General features: G+C 42.8%; 2 protein-coding genes across 2 annotated transcripts; both read right to left on the reverse strand.

The window, feature by feature from the left end:
* Window positions 1-1,041: 1,041 nt before the first annotated feature.
* On the reverse strand, window positions 1,042-4,406 carry spmap2 (sperm microtubule associated protein 2). The gene is made up of 5 exons (XM_056295415.1): window positions 4,345-4,406; window positions 4,187-4,248; window positions 3,980-4,046; window positions 3,501-3,664; window positions 1,042-1,283 (listed from the first exon to the last, which is right to left on the reverse strand). The coding sequence occupies exons 1-5, from the start codon at window positions 4,404-4,406 to the stop codon at window positions 1,042-1,044; spliced, it is 597 nt and encodes a 198-aa protein (XP_056151390.1).
* A 2,675-nt stretch (window positions 4,407-7,081) lies between these two features.
* LOC130126516 (SH2 domain-containing adapter protein F-like) lies at window positions 7,082-14,861 on the reverse strand. Its single transcript, XM_056296075.1, has 8 exons — window positions 14,688-14,861; window positions 13,702-13,951; window positions 13,386-13,487; window positions 12,992-13,151; window positions 11,866-12,123; window positions 11,500-11,680; window positions 8,996-9,115; window positions 7,082-7,816 (listed from the first exon to the last, which is right to left on the reverse strand). The coding sequence occupies exons 2-8, from the start codon at window positions 13,945-13,947 to the stop codon at window positions 7,630-7,632; spliced, it is 1,254 nt and encodes a 417-aa protein (XP_056152050.1). The 5' UTR covers window positions 13,948-13,951; window positions 14,688-14,861; the 3' UTR covers window positions 7,082-7,629.
* Between the last annotated feature and the right edge of the window lie 89 nt (window positions 14,862-14,950).

A 14,950-nucleotide genomic window follows, 5' to 3' on the forward strand; every position in this document is an offset into this window, starting at 1 on the left:
CAATCACAAATGTCGCCAACTTCAGATACCACTCCAGCAGCCTGTAACACGAACAATCACTACTGTACTGTCCACATGTGCTATTCGCGGTGTGGAGCTCTTGCAAGATTGTTGACCTATAGATAAATTTGACTTGTGCGTGAGCTTCTTAAGAAAAGATACGCATTTTTACAGCACATCCCACGTTCAGATACAACCATGAGAGATCTTTGTTGAAAGAAAAAGAGTCAAGTGTAGTATATTGACTTACCTGTGCATTCTCTGGTACTGACGTCTTACTGATGAGTCAAGCGGAAACAGCAGCAGATGTGCCGGTCTGCTCAGCATTGTGAGAGGAGGTCTTTTAAGCATTGACTATATTACTATATCAGTTACATCATTTCATTCGGGGGCAGATTTGACTAGTTACTTTGCTTGAATTAAAAAAAATATTAACAATCGTGACAACCAACTACTGAATGGGGAAGGTCTCAAAGCAGTATTAAATGCAATGAAGACTTGGCTGTTTCCTTTTATAGTCTACAAATGACTTACCATTCTCTTCTAGTTACAATAGTAAAACTCGAGATGTACACCAAAGCTATTACACAGACATAAAGTGCGTGCCAACACACTTACAAACACACGTACATCAACACAAGCACACGCAAGTGCACATACACACTTTGTGCTGGATATTCTCTCTGCAAGGCACTGCATCAGTGTACCTTGATTTCCTGGCGTCCTGCTACTTACACTTCAGTATTAGAGAAGAGCTGGTTTTTCAGTAACTTAAAGAATTCATTTAAGAATTGCTTTTTATTGTTGTGCAACTGTTGGGAAGAGGAAAACTGAAGGACAATCAAGTGAATTAAATCCATGAATGGAACAGGTGAGCGCTGGGCTTCATCAAGCAAAGAAGACAGTGAGAACAATATTGCTCAACACCTATGGACACATTCAATATAAAGAAAAAAGGCTTAATACAATCAGTCTCTCGGGAAAGGAAATAACAGTTTGACTCCAGTAAAGGAAGGGTGACTCACATCAGAGGGGTTTCATCTACTTGAGCTTGCACTTGCGGGGCAGAGGCAGACACAGCTCCTGAAGCCGTGGCGAGGGCTGGGCTGAGCGAGCTGCCTGGCTGACAATGTAAGGGTTGTAGCCCTCAAACAGAGCCTTCCTCTCTTTGGGACAGGACAGTTCCACCACTCTCTTGCTGGCCACTGCGTTGCGTGCTGCCCTGGGGATGTGCCAGCTCATCGGTCGCTCCCTGCTGTACATGGGGTGTTCATGCTTTGGGGCTGGATCGGAAAAAAGAAACCAAAGCGAGGTTAAACAGCAAGTTCAGAAATGAAGTATGTTGTCCGTTTGCGTGTATGTGCTGCCATGAGTTTGAGATAGAGAGAAATAGAAAGTGAAAGAGGGGAGGGGGAGAGAGATTGTCAAAGCTGTAAAGGCAATTGCTATCACTGATCATACATGAAGTTCTTTTTTTCATTCAATGAAATTCACATGCTCAACATGAAGATTCACATAACATGACATAATTCAGCATGAGATTTATAAATTTATTTCTGATTTTTCCCTTTTTTCTCCCAATTTAGTGGCCAATCGATCCCCATTTTTCATTCAAACACCCACCCTCGTACTGCATGCGTTCGCCAACTGCATCTCTCCGGCCGGCAGTCTCGAAGGAGACCGCCTCCCCACTTTCGTGACAAGGCGACTCCAGGCCGAACCACTGTTTTTTCCGACACACACAGAGTCACATTCACGTGACGAACACAAGCCGACTCCGCCCCCCTTCCCGAAGACAGCGTTGCCAATGATTGCTGCTTCATGGAGTCCGGCCATAGTCGGATCTGATGAGACCGGGGCGCGAACCCCAGTCCCCACTGGGCAACTGCATCGACACAAAGCCGATGCTTAGACCGCTACACCACCGCGGACCCAATCAGCATGAGATTTAGATTACAGATAAGATTTAGATTATTAGTCATATGAAATAACTACTGTTTTTTTGTGATAAAAACACTTTTAACGCTCTTTGCTCTGGCTTGCTTTGAGTGATATCTTTTTAGAGTGACCCAACGTCCTTGCCTGTCTGATGAATTTGCAGTAAAAAAAAAATGTTTGTCGAGATTTTTTCACACCAAGGGAGAAGTTGCAGATGGGTTGGGAGCCAAGCTGTTGATCTTCTCCATCATGTGAGCTGGTGACAGGTGACACAAATAATAAAACAAGTAAAAATCATTAGCAACCTACTGGCAAGAAGTTCAATGCGAGGGGATGCTTTGGGTTGCTTGTGGGATGATTTTGCAGTGTTCAACTCACGGGTGGAGCCCTCCACCCCTAGCCTTCTCTTTGGCTTGGCAAGCTGAAAAATCCGTGGGGTAGCTACAGCATTCTGTACCACTCTGCTCAACTGCAAATCAGGATATCAAACCATAAAGTTGTCTTCTTTATGCACACAGTAGATCATTACCCATTCTAAAATGAACAGAAAATAACAACAGCAGTCATCATGCCAAGATGCAAATACGAGGCGAGGATGAATGGAGCTGAATCACAATACCATCACAGCAACTGCATTGCATTTGTACGAAATGTGGTATTTAAAATAAAGTTTCATTGACTGACTGAAGGTAGTGGATGTTAGCCATTCTGGAGAGCCCTTGTAAACTCAGTTAAAGGTAACAATGTAGGTGCCTTCAGTTCTCAACATGTTACCAGTAGACATTCCTGTGTTTCCTAGCTGCCTTTCAACTGGATTGAATGTTTGGTTTTCGCCTGCCAATAGGTTATAGCACACAGTCTACCCTGTGGCACTGGTATGTCATACTACCATAGCTATGGTAGTTATCTCCCACAGGTTTACACTGAAGCTGCAATGTAGCCTTTGCCGTTAGGCATAAGTTGGTCTGGGAGTGCAGATTCACTCTGAATGATGAAGAGTTTTTTGGGCTAACATGCTAAAATTGTTTTTTTACCCACAGCTAAAATATTCACAATTTAATTTCAGTTTAGTACTCCTTAGAACCCATGTTAACAGGTATCCAATCCCAGGTTTTATGTCAGCCTCATGTGAACATGATTTAAAATGTGGCAGAATAGCATCACAACTAAATTACACTGATTGATTGTGATGCTCATGGTTTTAGCTACCAAATTATCAAAGCCATGAAATGCCATAAAGCTTTATCAGGAACTAAGGCAATATGCTAATATAATGTGAAATGATGATGTCCTCATATTCATGATAATTCGCAGACACACTGAAACAGCAGTTGTTTTTTGTTGTTGTTTTTTTACACAAATCAAGGATAGCTACCTCTGAATAGTGCAGCAATTTTTAAGAATGGATAATATCACTTAACAAGCGTGTGCATAATAATGAAAAATGTACTGGTGTAATTGGCTGGTTGGAGGTTACTCTGCATTGGGTCTACGTGATGTTGCACTCTCCATGCTCGCTCAGTGATGCTCTACAGCACCAATAGCAGATGAACCAGAGTTACCTTGCTTTGTCTTTAAAAGTGCTTTGGTGCTACTCACAGAGGCCAGTATGGGGCGGTCAGGCTGCCAGCCAGCTGCAGGGCAGCGAGGCAGAGCCAGAGCACACAATCGATGAGAGGCATGTGCATGGAGCGCCCCCTTGCTCACCACCCAGATGGGAGAGTCCCTGAAGAGAAAGAGAAAGGTAGATAAATGAGAAGGAGGAGAGGGGAAAGAATGGATGAAAAGGTAAACAAGGTAAACAAGAGATAGATAAATGGGAGGAAGATATATGTAAGGAAGGAATAAAAAATATTAATTAGAGGAAGGGGAATATAATGAAAGGCAGCAGAAGAAGTAGGAGGGAGATGAGTAGAGTCAAAGAGACGGATAAACGGAGAAAAGAGGACGTCAAATGTTGCAGGATGAAAAGTAATTCGTTGTTGACTGGAATTCAGTGTCAGCAGAGACAAGTGCATTGACTGATAATGCATTTAGTCACCTGATGTGGTCAAAGCCCGGCTGTGTTGTTTTACTTCTAGATAGTTGTGACCAACGAGGCGTTAACTCTAAAATGAGAATATGATTAGGCAACTGCATCACAAAAAAGGAAGAGGCTGTGAGAGAGAGAAGGGCATAAGCGATACAATGAGAGATAGTGTGAAATAAACTCAGATAAATGGATTGAGAGAGAAAGGGAGTGAAATACCAAATGAAGTACTGCAGCCAGTTCGTTTTGGTGGCAGCTCATCCCGCCAGTATACCGACCGACTGGGAAAGAGAAGACAGACCAAAGCAGTGATTGGACTACACATGGGAAAGAGAGAAAGGGAGCGAAATGATATAAAGTTATATGGTAAGCTGTACCGGTCTACATGTCTGAGTAGGTTAGGTTTGGGTTGAGAGAGTTGTTCTGTCCGAGATGCCATTGATACGGGGGCTGATGGAGGAAACAAAGAGTGTAAATAACCCATCTTTATTCTTGACATTGCACAGTTAAAATTCACTGACATTATTTACTGACCTTCCAGTATTATCAGTGTTGCATAAACCGAATAAGCGCCAGTTGACAACAGCAGGCGATTGAAAAGACAAATAGACCTGCCTTCAGCAAGGATAGATGATGAATTGGACAAAAGTAAACAGAGTAGAATAAAATGTTTACCAGACGACTGGGGCAAATGAAAACTGCTTTTGGTGCAGCATGACAGAATAACATGGAATACCCCGTTTGACATATATGACACAGGAGATGCCAAACATTACTTAAAGGTGAAGAGACATTTTAAAGTCAAATGACATCAAATAATGAATAGGCCTACATGCAGTGAACCAAGAAGAAAAAAAAGGTGTACTTCTACTGGCAGAAGATCCATGTAGGCCTAATAGCTAGCCTGCACTGTGGGCCACTAATAACATAAGTGTCACCGTGAGATGTTTTTATTTGCAACCTCGGTGATTTACACCGAACAAAAATATTTCAGGTGGCATGTGCCTACCATGAGCTTAACTTTATTTGGTGTACTTGCTTTGAAAAGTGTTTAATAGCTGCCAACTTTGTCATCTTAACAGATCAGAAAGCATGGCATATATTCTGAGTTTTCATCGAGCAACTTCCTTTCAACATAAAACACGGAGGGATTCATTCTTGCCGCACACTGACATCTTTCCTTGACCAGCTGTGGTTCAGAGGTCACCGATCACAGCTACCGAGGGGAAAACGGAACCCTATACGATGCTGCGGTACACAAACCGAACCAGGCTATGCACTGGCTGAAGATAAAGGACGGGGAAATGATACGGGACTACCGGGGTTTCCGTGATGCTTTTACAATGTGGAAATGAAAAACGTTATTTGTTCTTCCCGTCATCAACTCAGCTTACCTTCCAACTGCAGCAGCTCGCGCCCTTGCAATGCTGACAACGACGCTCGGCGGTTGCCATGGTGGCTGGGGCGTGTGACGTAACGCGCACAACGTAAACGTGTATATTATGAAACGTGCGTACCGTAACCTGGAATGTGTACGTAGCGGCCAGTTCTGTCTTGACGGTATCGTGCACGGACCGCACTCCGCTGGGGGTTCCGCGCGGACTAAAATGGCACAATAGCGGACCGCAGCATGAAGCTCATTTTTGTGACCGCGCGTACCCAGCGTTCGCGTGTGTAAACCTCGTATTTTGGAAGTATTGGTGACAGCCGTCTATCTGGCTGCAGCCGCAGCGCATACACCACACACCCACTTTACCACATGACACACCCACTTGGTAGGCATGCGGAGTGCGTAACATTGTAACATGCCCTTACGGGAGGGGGGGGGGGCGCAAAATGAAGTGGATGTGTCATGTAGTAAAGTGGGTGTTTCGTGCAGTACTGCAACACTGCAGCTGGACCCAAGAGAAATCAAACATGTGGCAAGCTTGTTAGGTCGGTGGCCGCTGATCTCACCATGTACTCGTATTACTGCTTTAAATAATAATAAAAAAGTAGTGCAGAACAAGGCAGATATGTCTCTTTGGGGTCCCAGTCCAATCTGAAGAAGCTCCTCTCCTTGGGAATGGTATTTTTTCCTGTCTTAATAAATGCACTACATGTAAAACCAATGTTATTACTATTAGTCTGTAATACACGTTTTGGCGGATTTTTTTTTCTTTTTCTCTAAAGTGAGCCTGATTCCATTTAATTGTCTTACTGCTTGATCAACACAACATTTGAGCTCAGTTTTGAACAATTCTATTTTAAATGCATCTTCAAAGTTATTTTAGTCCGGGGTGTCCGGGGTGTCCGGGTAGCACAGCGGTCTATTCTATTGCCTACCAACACGGGGATCCCAGTTCAAATCCCCGTGTTGCCTCTGGTTTGGTCGGGCGCCCCTCCAGACACAATTGGCCGTGTCTGCGAGTGGGAAGCCAGATATGGGTATGTGTCCTGGTCGCTGCACTAGCGCCTCCTCTGGTTGGTCAGGGCGCCGAAACTGGGGGGAATAGCGTGATCCTCCCATGCACTACGTCCCCTTGGCGAAACTCCTCACTGTCAGGTGAAAAGTGGCTGGCGACTCCACATGTATCGAAGGAGGCATGTGGTAAACTGCAGCCCTCCCCGGATCGGCAGAGGGGGTGGAGCAGCGACCGGGAAGGCTCGACGGGGTAATTGGCTGGATACAATTGGGGGGGGAAATGAGAGGGGGGGGGGATTATTTTATTCAGTAAATTATTGGCAAATAACAAAAACACTGAATATTGATTGAGCCAGATATCATATAGAACCAGGTTTAAGTGAATGGATAAACAACAACTCAAAACCAATTAAAAAACCAGTACAACTTTATTTAAGGTGTTTTAAACCTTATAAAACAGCACAGTAAGGAATCTACAAAGGCTTTAATAGTCATGATCATAAAGTAAGGAGCTTTTCAATATAATACTGTAAATATTATATCAACTATTATTGCAGGGGTCTGTTACGGCGCTAAGCTAACAACTCAACATCTCGCCAACATTATCACACCCCATTCCCACCCTGATGTCAACATGTTGACAATAAGTGAGGAAAACACTGCAGAGCACACAGTTACAGCATCATATCACATTCAAAGGCCTTTTCGAAAAAAAAAAAAGCCAGAGAAAAGTATTGGCAATACATAGTTAGGGGGTCAAAATGTAGTGTTTGGTCTGCATCAGTGACACAGTAACACTCTAGTGACACTACAGTACTTGAGGCAAATCTCCACAATACTTATTCCCATGTCTGCAGATAACAGTCTGAAAGAGTAGAGTTTAATTTGTCTTCTACGGCCAAAAACCATCCTTGGTTTAAAAATATTTGCCTACCAATAATGACCTCCATTGATGGCCAATCTTCAGGGTCCAAAGGTAATACAATAAAAAAGGGTATTCAGTGACAATACCAGTTCACAGACCTAAGTTCTTGATGCAGCGAGTGCTCTAATTGAGCCACCAGTGTGGTTAAGGTAATAGAAAAGGAGAGATGGTGCCAAACGCTCTGCTCTCATGGATATAGCTGAGATGAAATGAAGCTGGGTGAGTTGGAAAAGTGAGGGAGCAAAAAGGAAAAGATTGGCTGGCAGCGACTATATATTCAGTAGCACCAAGAGAGGGTCTGTGTTTGAGTGTGTGTGTGTGTGTGTGCATGTGTCAGAGTGTCTGCACTATGACTGGGTACAGTAAGGACATGTGCTCAGCTCCTCGGATAGGCAGCTGGTGGGTGGTATAGTAGTGAATGACCTCGGGAATGGTGAAGAATGGGGGGCTGTTCTCCCCAAGAACATAACGTCCATCGGCAGACTTGGCGAACTTCATATGCATAAACCCCTTACAGCTCCTGAGAGAGACAGAGAAAAAGAGATTTTGAATCGTTCACTCAACTTTTGTAACCTTGTCGAAAGATGCTGTACACACAATGGCTATTTTGCAGTAGATATTATGATGCCATTATGAAAGTGGACGCACAGGGATTGTATAAACATCCTATAACGTGATGGGTGAATGGCTTTATGATGTCACGATGATCCGCGAGGCAGAGTTCAACTTTGTTTTTCTCACTGTATTCAGATCAGCTACATTACCATGGAAAGATGACTACTTCTGAGAGAAAAGTTGCTGAACTCATGCGAGGAGATCCTCATCTTTATAAAAGATCACAAAGAAATGAAATGTGCCCAAATTCTGTACTAGCTCTGGTAATAGTTGCTTCATAATCCTTATGTGCCTCCCTAGTGGACTGGAGTGATATATAACCAAGAACAAAGAGTTTGTATCGACTATACTGACAACAGTGTTTTAAGACATGATCTTGACCGTTCCTTTTATGAAAAGTTCTTGTGTCATTTTCAGTATACTGCCCACCTAAGAAGTTGCCTTGAGGCACAGTTCTGACATGATTCTCTTATCATCCACAAATGGATAGTAACCAAAAGAGGCAAAACTGTCTATAGATAATTGTGGAAACCACATAGAAGGTGGTGTTACAGCACAGAGCCAGCTTTTCCCTTTGAGAGAAACTTTGTTCTAATTGTAGCCTGGGTGAATAGGGCGTGTGTCTAATTGATCAGCAACAGCTGAATACCGAGCCTAAAGATGGAGGCTACCTCCCGAGACAGGGTTCCATCCACAAACAGAATAACCATTCAACTCAACAGCACAGAAGATGAGGTTGGCCTAGTTTAACCTCACTATTTTGAAAGACTATAGAGGAAGACAGTACTGTAAATGAATATTGCCAAGTAATGGCACTTTATTGACAAGAAATTGTTAATTTTGGTTTCCACTAACCTAAACCCCTTAACCCACTTCACAGGGAGCTCGGGGGACAGGGTAGGCTACAGAACAGCTTTGCTCATCCGACATTTAATCAGGGTAGACAATTGTGAATCCAGGGGCTTAAACCTAGGGTCCTTCAGTTGACGGATAGCTTCCTGACACTGTGCCACCCTGCTGCCATGCAGGTCCAATTCATGGACAATGGATGGAATGTAAATATGACTTGAGTGCAAGTGTATACCTGATGGAGAGAGAGTAGTCGTTTCTGCAGGTCTGGCTGTTTCTCACCAAGTAGGAGCTCTCCTTGCACAGTGTCAGAAGACTCTCAGCCTCGGAGCGGCTCAAGGCTCCGTGGTACCACCTGCACAGTACAAAGTGAGGAAATCTTATCCTTATCTGATGCAAGGGTCTAAGGACAGGATGTTGTTAAAGCCCCCTGAGGCAAATTTGTAATTTGTGATATTAGGCTATATGAATAAAATTGACTTGAAATGTAAGAACGGGCCAGAGTACTGCTGCAGCAACCCCTTACACTCCGGGTGTCATTCATGCAAAACAGGAACTAGAGATTACTCCTCTTTGCCTCCAATTGCGGGGTCTGCTGCTGTTCGTGCAACAGTGAGCTGGAATTAATCTAAATTGTGACCTTGAGATGGATTAAGGATGGCATTTACATTAGGAATACTGGTTACCCAAACTTCTCCAATTAGCTTATGGAAGTTTTGGCAGTTAGTTTGTCAGCGTTTTCCTGTTGCATTGTTGTTTTGTCATAGCAAAACTTAATGTTCTCATAGTTAGACACATGGTAACCCATCATTCTGAGAAATTTGGATGGGTTACTTTCAGGTCCCCCCCCCAATCTTTTCCCACATGTTCAATTACTTTTGCTTGGATATACAGGAGTATATTAGTATTAACTTTAAGTGGCAATCTCACTGCCACCCGTAAAGATAGATGGACAGAGGGACTGACTGACTGACACATACTTCATCTAAACAATTATCATTTGATCACTGAATTTTCCTGAAATATCTCCATCTCCAACATTATATTTTAACCGAATCAGGAAAAAAGACAGAACTTGGGCTATTTTCATGCAGGTGCAATGTTGTGAGGTTTGACACCAGCGCATACCAAAAAAAAACCCCAACAGTCTCTAAACAGGGCTGTCAATGAATATTCCAAATTCGAATATATAACTGAACTGTAAAACAAAAAGACACTAAAGTGTGAATATTAATATTCATTAACGGGAAAAAAAGCAACAACAAAAAAAACACTACCGTAGCGGTCTGCCTCGCGAATTCTCGCAAGGGCCTTGGTCGCTGCACTGGTTCAAAATGAAATTTAGGTCAAGCTGAACCAAGTGAATGATTCAACAACAACCGTGTGGTAAAGATGGCAGAGAGTTCACAACTCAACTCGGTCACAGAGTGTGATTTTCACTCCGAACAATCTAAAAAGCCCCGTTTGGAAATACTTGGGATTTTGGTCAGAAAACGGAAAAATTGTGGAACCTCGAGATAAAGTCGTATGTAAGCTACAGTTAGCTTACCAAAAATACTATCAAATTGTTTATTTAAACTAGTATGAATATTACCTAATCTGTATAAAAATTAAGCTATCAAATAACCAAATATCTTTGCTTGAGCATAACTGCTTTTGGTATTATAAAAATCAGAGCAATCAACTATAATTTTTATAATACCAAAAGCAGTTATGCTCAAGCGAAGATATTCCAAGCCAAAAGCCTGTCAAACTACGGTCTTCTTGGTAAATGTATGTACATGTTCTTGCGAAACAGTCTACGTGAGTGAGTAGTATTATAGGCATTTAATGTACTCCAGCATACTACAAATAACCAATGATGCACTGAGATACTATACAGTCATTTTGCAACAGCAGAACATTTTACTAGCTACGTAATGTTTGTCATTTCCTCACAGCAGACGTTTTCCACTTCAGTTGGCATTTTAGCTCATTTCCCACACGTACACTGATTAAAAGAAATGTTTTATATACGGCTTGTGATTGAAAGACTAAATCCACCGCTAGTCTATGTCACACAATAAGCACGTAATGAGGGTAATATTTACCAAAGACTTCCTGTTGTAATCTTTGTTGCTGCGGATGTTCATGCTGTCCATGCTCATATTCAGGATTGTATTCGGGCTCGAACATGTATTAGAGAAGTTGCCATTTCCAATCAAGAATGAGAAATTATGTTATTTAGTAGGTTTATAGTTTGCTTAAGGAACCTCCTACACCGGTGTTATATTGAACTCTGTTTCCCGATTGAGATCCGTTTCCCCTATCCAGACGAAACCATTCTCATGGAAACTGGTTAGCTATTGGTAACGATTAAGTTAAGGTAAGCGTTAGGTTAAGCTTAGGGTTAGGCTGAAGTTTGGTTAAGGTTAATCAAGTGTCCCAGAGTTGTATCGAACTCTGGCTAGGGGGGAAACAGATCAACGGGAAAACAGTTCGATACAACAAGCACTGGGCTCTGCTCCCTCGGCAGGTTTCCAGAAGTTGGCCAATCAGACAAAGTTGGCTTTTAGAGAAAACGGTCCGTTTCAGACAGAGGATGAATTGAGGGGCTGCATAAGGGCCAGTATTAGATAAATAAGGATTTTTCTGAACTGTGAATCCTACAAAGCTACTCTCTATTGGCACCCCCAAAGAAAAATATAGAGCTAGAATGGGTATAATATGGCCACTTTAAAATTGCACTTGTATACTCACACTTGTCTCTCTAGCGGTAGAGATGGGTCCACTCTCTCCCCCAGGAGAGGAGGGGTGTCACTGACCATACGGAGAGTGGCTGAGCCCCCTGCAGCTGAGGTGGATGTGGGACTGGTCCTGGCAAGCCTGTTCTGTTCTGTCTGGCCTCTTGAGCGTTCCCTCTCAACCCCCTCGAACTGAACTACAGACAGAGAAAGGAATAAAAACAGGTGACTAGAAGGTAACCAAACACAAATAACTAACAAAAAATGCTGAACATGCTGCCAAACAGAATATAATTTTTCTTCTTTGAACTTAAAATAATCAGCATAGCCCAAGCCTAAGATAGATTTGCAACATGATTGAACATCACCTGTGCCATTTTACCTGCAAGAGCTTTAGAGATGTCATCCTTTTTCCACTCCCACGGCTGGTCGTATTCATCAGCTGGCCTCTCGTCATCCTGTGGCAGCCTGCTCTCCCTGCTGTCTCCCTGGGAAAATCCACTATCGATTCCCTGAGGCTGCTGCTGTAGAAATGGAGCTTCCCGCTGAGAGTAGCGAGTCTGCTCCTCATAAGGGTTGTCATAAAGCTGGCCCCCATCTCTAATCCCAGCCCTGTTACTCACTGTGTTATGCTGGAGCTCTGCATAAATAACACAAAGCCACACAAACATGGATTGAAAATTAAGACCTTCAATGTAAGCCCGTCAGAAATGCATTTGTTTCTGGCTAACAAGAATTGTTGAGATACTAATTTTGCACTGGAGTTGCTACCAAGCTCCCAGTGTTGAAGCCTGAGCTGAAGCCAGCTTGTCTTGTCTCGGTGTTAGGAATATGGTATGGCAGGGGTGCCTTCGGGTCAAAGTCTATGTGAATCCCAATGGCAAAACCATGCATATTCATTTATTAATTGACATCATTCTCCATCTCCAATAGTTGTTGTACATAATCATCCTCTCATGATTCCTTCTGTTCCACCGAATACATGTCTGTTGCTCGGCTTGTGATCAGTTCAATAAATGGCAGCCTGCCTTTGACAGCTTAACAGCATTAGTGAGACCACACATAGAAAATGAATGGGAATGCACTGCCCATCTCATAATTTTTTATAGAATTTTCTTGGCTGCTACCCTTTAATGTTGTTAATAACCCGTAAATTCTTTGTCATCACTTTTGTATGAGACAATATTGCTCATGTGGGACTATAATTGACCTGAGGTGAAACTGTAATTTGATACCAACAATCTGTGATTGAATTGTGACCTTGACTATTTTACACATTAGGCGTTTGTGATGTGTTGATTCGTTTAACTTAAGTCACCAAATATGAGCACCAGAACAATGCAAAGTACTTTCATTTCCTAACAAAATACCATTGTTGGTGGTACTGAATTCATACGACTGCTGCTGTTCCAATACCGTATGCCTACGGGACATCCAAACATTGCAACAAGACAAGAACTGGCTAAGATATTACAGGACATGTAAGTGATATGGAACTGCTGATTAACCTGATATGATTCGCTGGGCCTCGAATGGCTCCATGTAGCTGCAGTCTGGTGGTACAGATTTGGGCTCCCAGTCTTGTCTGATCCTTGGGTTTGGACGGGCATCAAATGGATCAGAGTAGTCAGTGTCTGAATCACTTGCTGCTGGGGCAGAGGGAACCACCTAGGACGGAGGGTAAGAAAAGAACCAAACCATTTAATGAATTAAGTGGGTCAATGTGATGGACATATCTGTGCCGGGCTTGGCACAGAAGTGCTTGGCACAAATATGACCAATAAGTGTAAGCGTGTTTGTGTGTGTATGAGCGAGAGAGAGAGAGAGAGAGAGAGAGAATAGTTGTAAGCAAGTTGAGTAATTGCGGAACTAAAGAAAGGACAAAAACTGTGCCAGACTTACAGGTTCCTCTTGAACGGTCACTGGGTTTACAGGAATTTTACAGCGCCCAAACTCCTGAGAATCAACCTTAATGAGTCTGTGTTTAGGAGACACAACTTTTACCTGGAACACAATGTGTTAGTAAATTAAAAACATATTTTCAATAGTTTACCATACATCACGTTAACACTTACTATTTAGCTGCAACTACATGACTGCACCAGTAGATTGCAATGTTATATATACAAGTTCTGCTGTGTTTCAAATAGACTTACCGTTCCTGTTGCCCAGAAGAGACAATAGTCACATTACTAGGTTTTAAACACATATTTCTTACCTCCAAACCATTAGGCAGCACTGAACCAAATGCAGGGAAAGAGGGCAGGCTCACAGTTGCGCTACAAGAGCCATAACTGCCATTATGGAGCCGTTTATCCGTAATCTGATATGGGTCCTCAAAATCCAGCTCTTTCTGTGCTCTGTACGCCCTCAGAATCTCACTTTCAGTATAATCTGGCCTTGGGGGCTGTGGAGGGTCGCGCCGGCTGCCAAAATTTAGGTAGTCCTTCAGCCACTTTGCCATGGATCTGGGAATTAAGGGGCAAACACACTGCAAGAATTTAGTTAGCATAGCAAGGTAGCCTAAAACGCGAGATACCAATTTTGAAGAGCGTGGGGGCATTTTGAGAGAGAAGAAAAAAGGCGTAATCCTGGTAAATTTGGACTGTGATTTTTAATTACGTGGACGTGTAACTGGTGTAATCTGCTAAACTCTTGATTACGCTGCTCCAAATGAAAGTGGTTGCCAACATAGGCGGCTAACCAGGCTGTTTTAATGAGCCAACGACTGGCCGTGCCTTGTAGAAAAAGATATATTCAAGTATATATATATATATATATATATATATATAACAACCCTATCTGTAAACAACAACGCTGACGCTACATGGCTTAATGTTGGGGACCATTAAGAAGGCAGATTAATTCAGTGTTATATTAGCAAAAGAGAGTAATAGCAATCATAACATTGGTTACCATTAGTATAGCTGTTTACTATGTGTACAATTTGAGGTTTGGCTACCACGGAGTTGAATGAGTACAGACGTAACCGCATCAGCTCCCAGCACAAATATAACTGAATTAGTAACAAAGCAATTTACTGACTAGTCGTTAACGCTTTCGAGCGATTCACATACCAACCTCGACACGGACAAACATCAGCTGTCCCAACAAGCCGAAGCTAACTAAAGCTAACTGCCGCTAGCTAACCTGGTCAAGGTAGCCAACTAACCGACGCTGCGGTAGCGTGTATACATCGCTCACCCTTTTCTTGAGCTTGACGATCCCCCCCCGTTCCTTTTATATTTGCCAGGTCAACATCAAGGCGTTTTGTTTTGTCCGATTCAACACGGAAACATGTTTTTTTCTATAAAACGCGACCTGCTATATACCGAGCAAGCTGTTTCACCCAACTCTCACTTAACGTTTGGCGACACAACGTTAACATTGGCGCTGCGCAGTGATTTAAAGGGGAGTAAGAGGGTACTAACAAACAGTGGGCCGGCGTTTAGGTCGACCGTAAAAGG

The sequence above is a fragment of the Lampris incognitus genome, chromosome 16 (assembly GCF_029633865.1).
Source record: "Lampris incognitus isolate fLamInc1 chromosome 16, fLamInc1.hap2, whole genome shotgun sequence".
Lineage (NCBI taxonomy): Eukaryota > Metazoa > Chordata > Actinopteri > Lampriformes > Lampridae > Lampris > Lampris incognitus.

Coding starts and splice junctions, on each gene's coding strand:
- spmap2 (XM_056295415.1), bottom strand. CDS start 4,406: ATGGCATCTCGGACAGAACAACTCTCTCAACCCAAACCTAACCTACTC. Junction 4,249..4,344: donor CTACTCAGACATGTAGACCG/GTACAGCTTACC, acceptor TCTCTTTCCCAG/TCGGTCGGTATACTGGCGGG. Junction 4,047..4,186: donor TGGCTGCAGTACTTCATTTG/GTATTTCACTCC, acceptor TTCTCATTTTAG/AGTTAACGCCTCGTTGGTCA.
- LOC130126516 (XM_056296075.1), bottom strand. CDS start 13,947: ATGGCAAAGTGGCTGAAGGACTACCTAAATTTTGGCAGCCGGCGCGAC. Junction 9,116..11,499: donor CTACCGCTAGAGAGACAAGT/GTGAGTATACAA, acceptor TGTACTGTGCAG/GTGGTACCACGGAGCCTTGA. Junction 7,817..8,995: donor GACTACTCTCTCTCCATCAG/GTATACACTTGC, acceptor TGTCTCTCTCAG/GAGCTGTAAGGGGTTTATGC.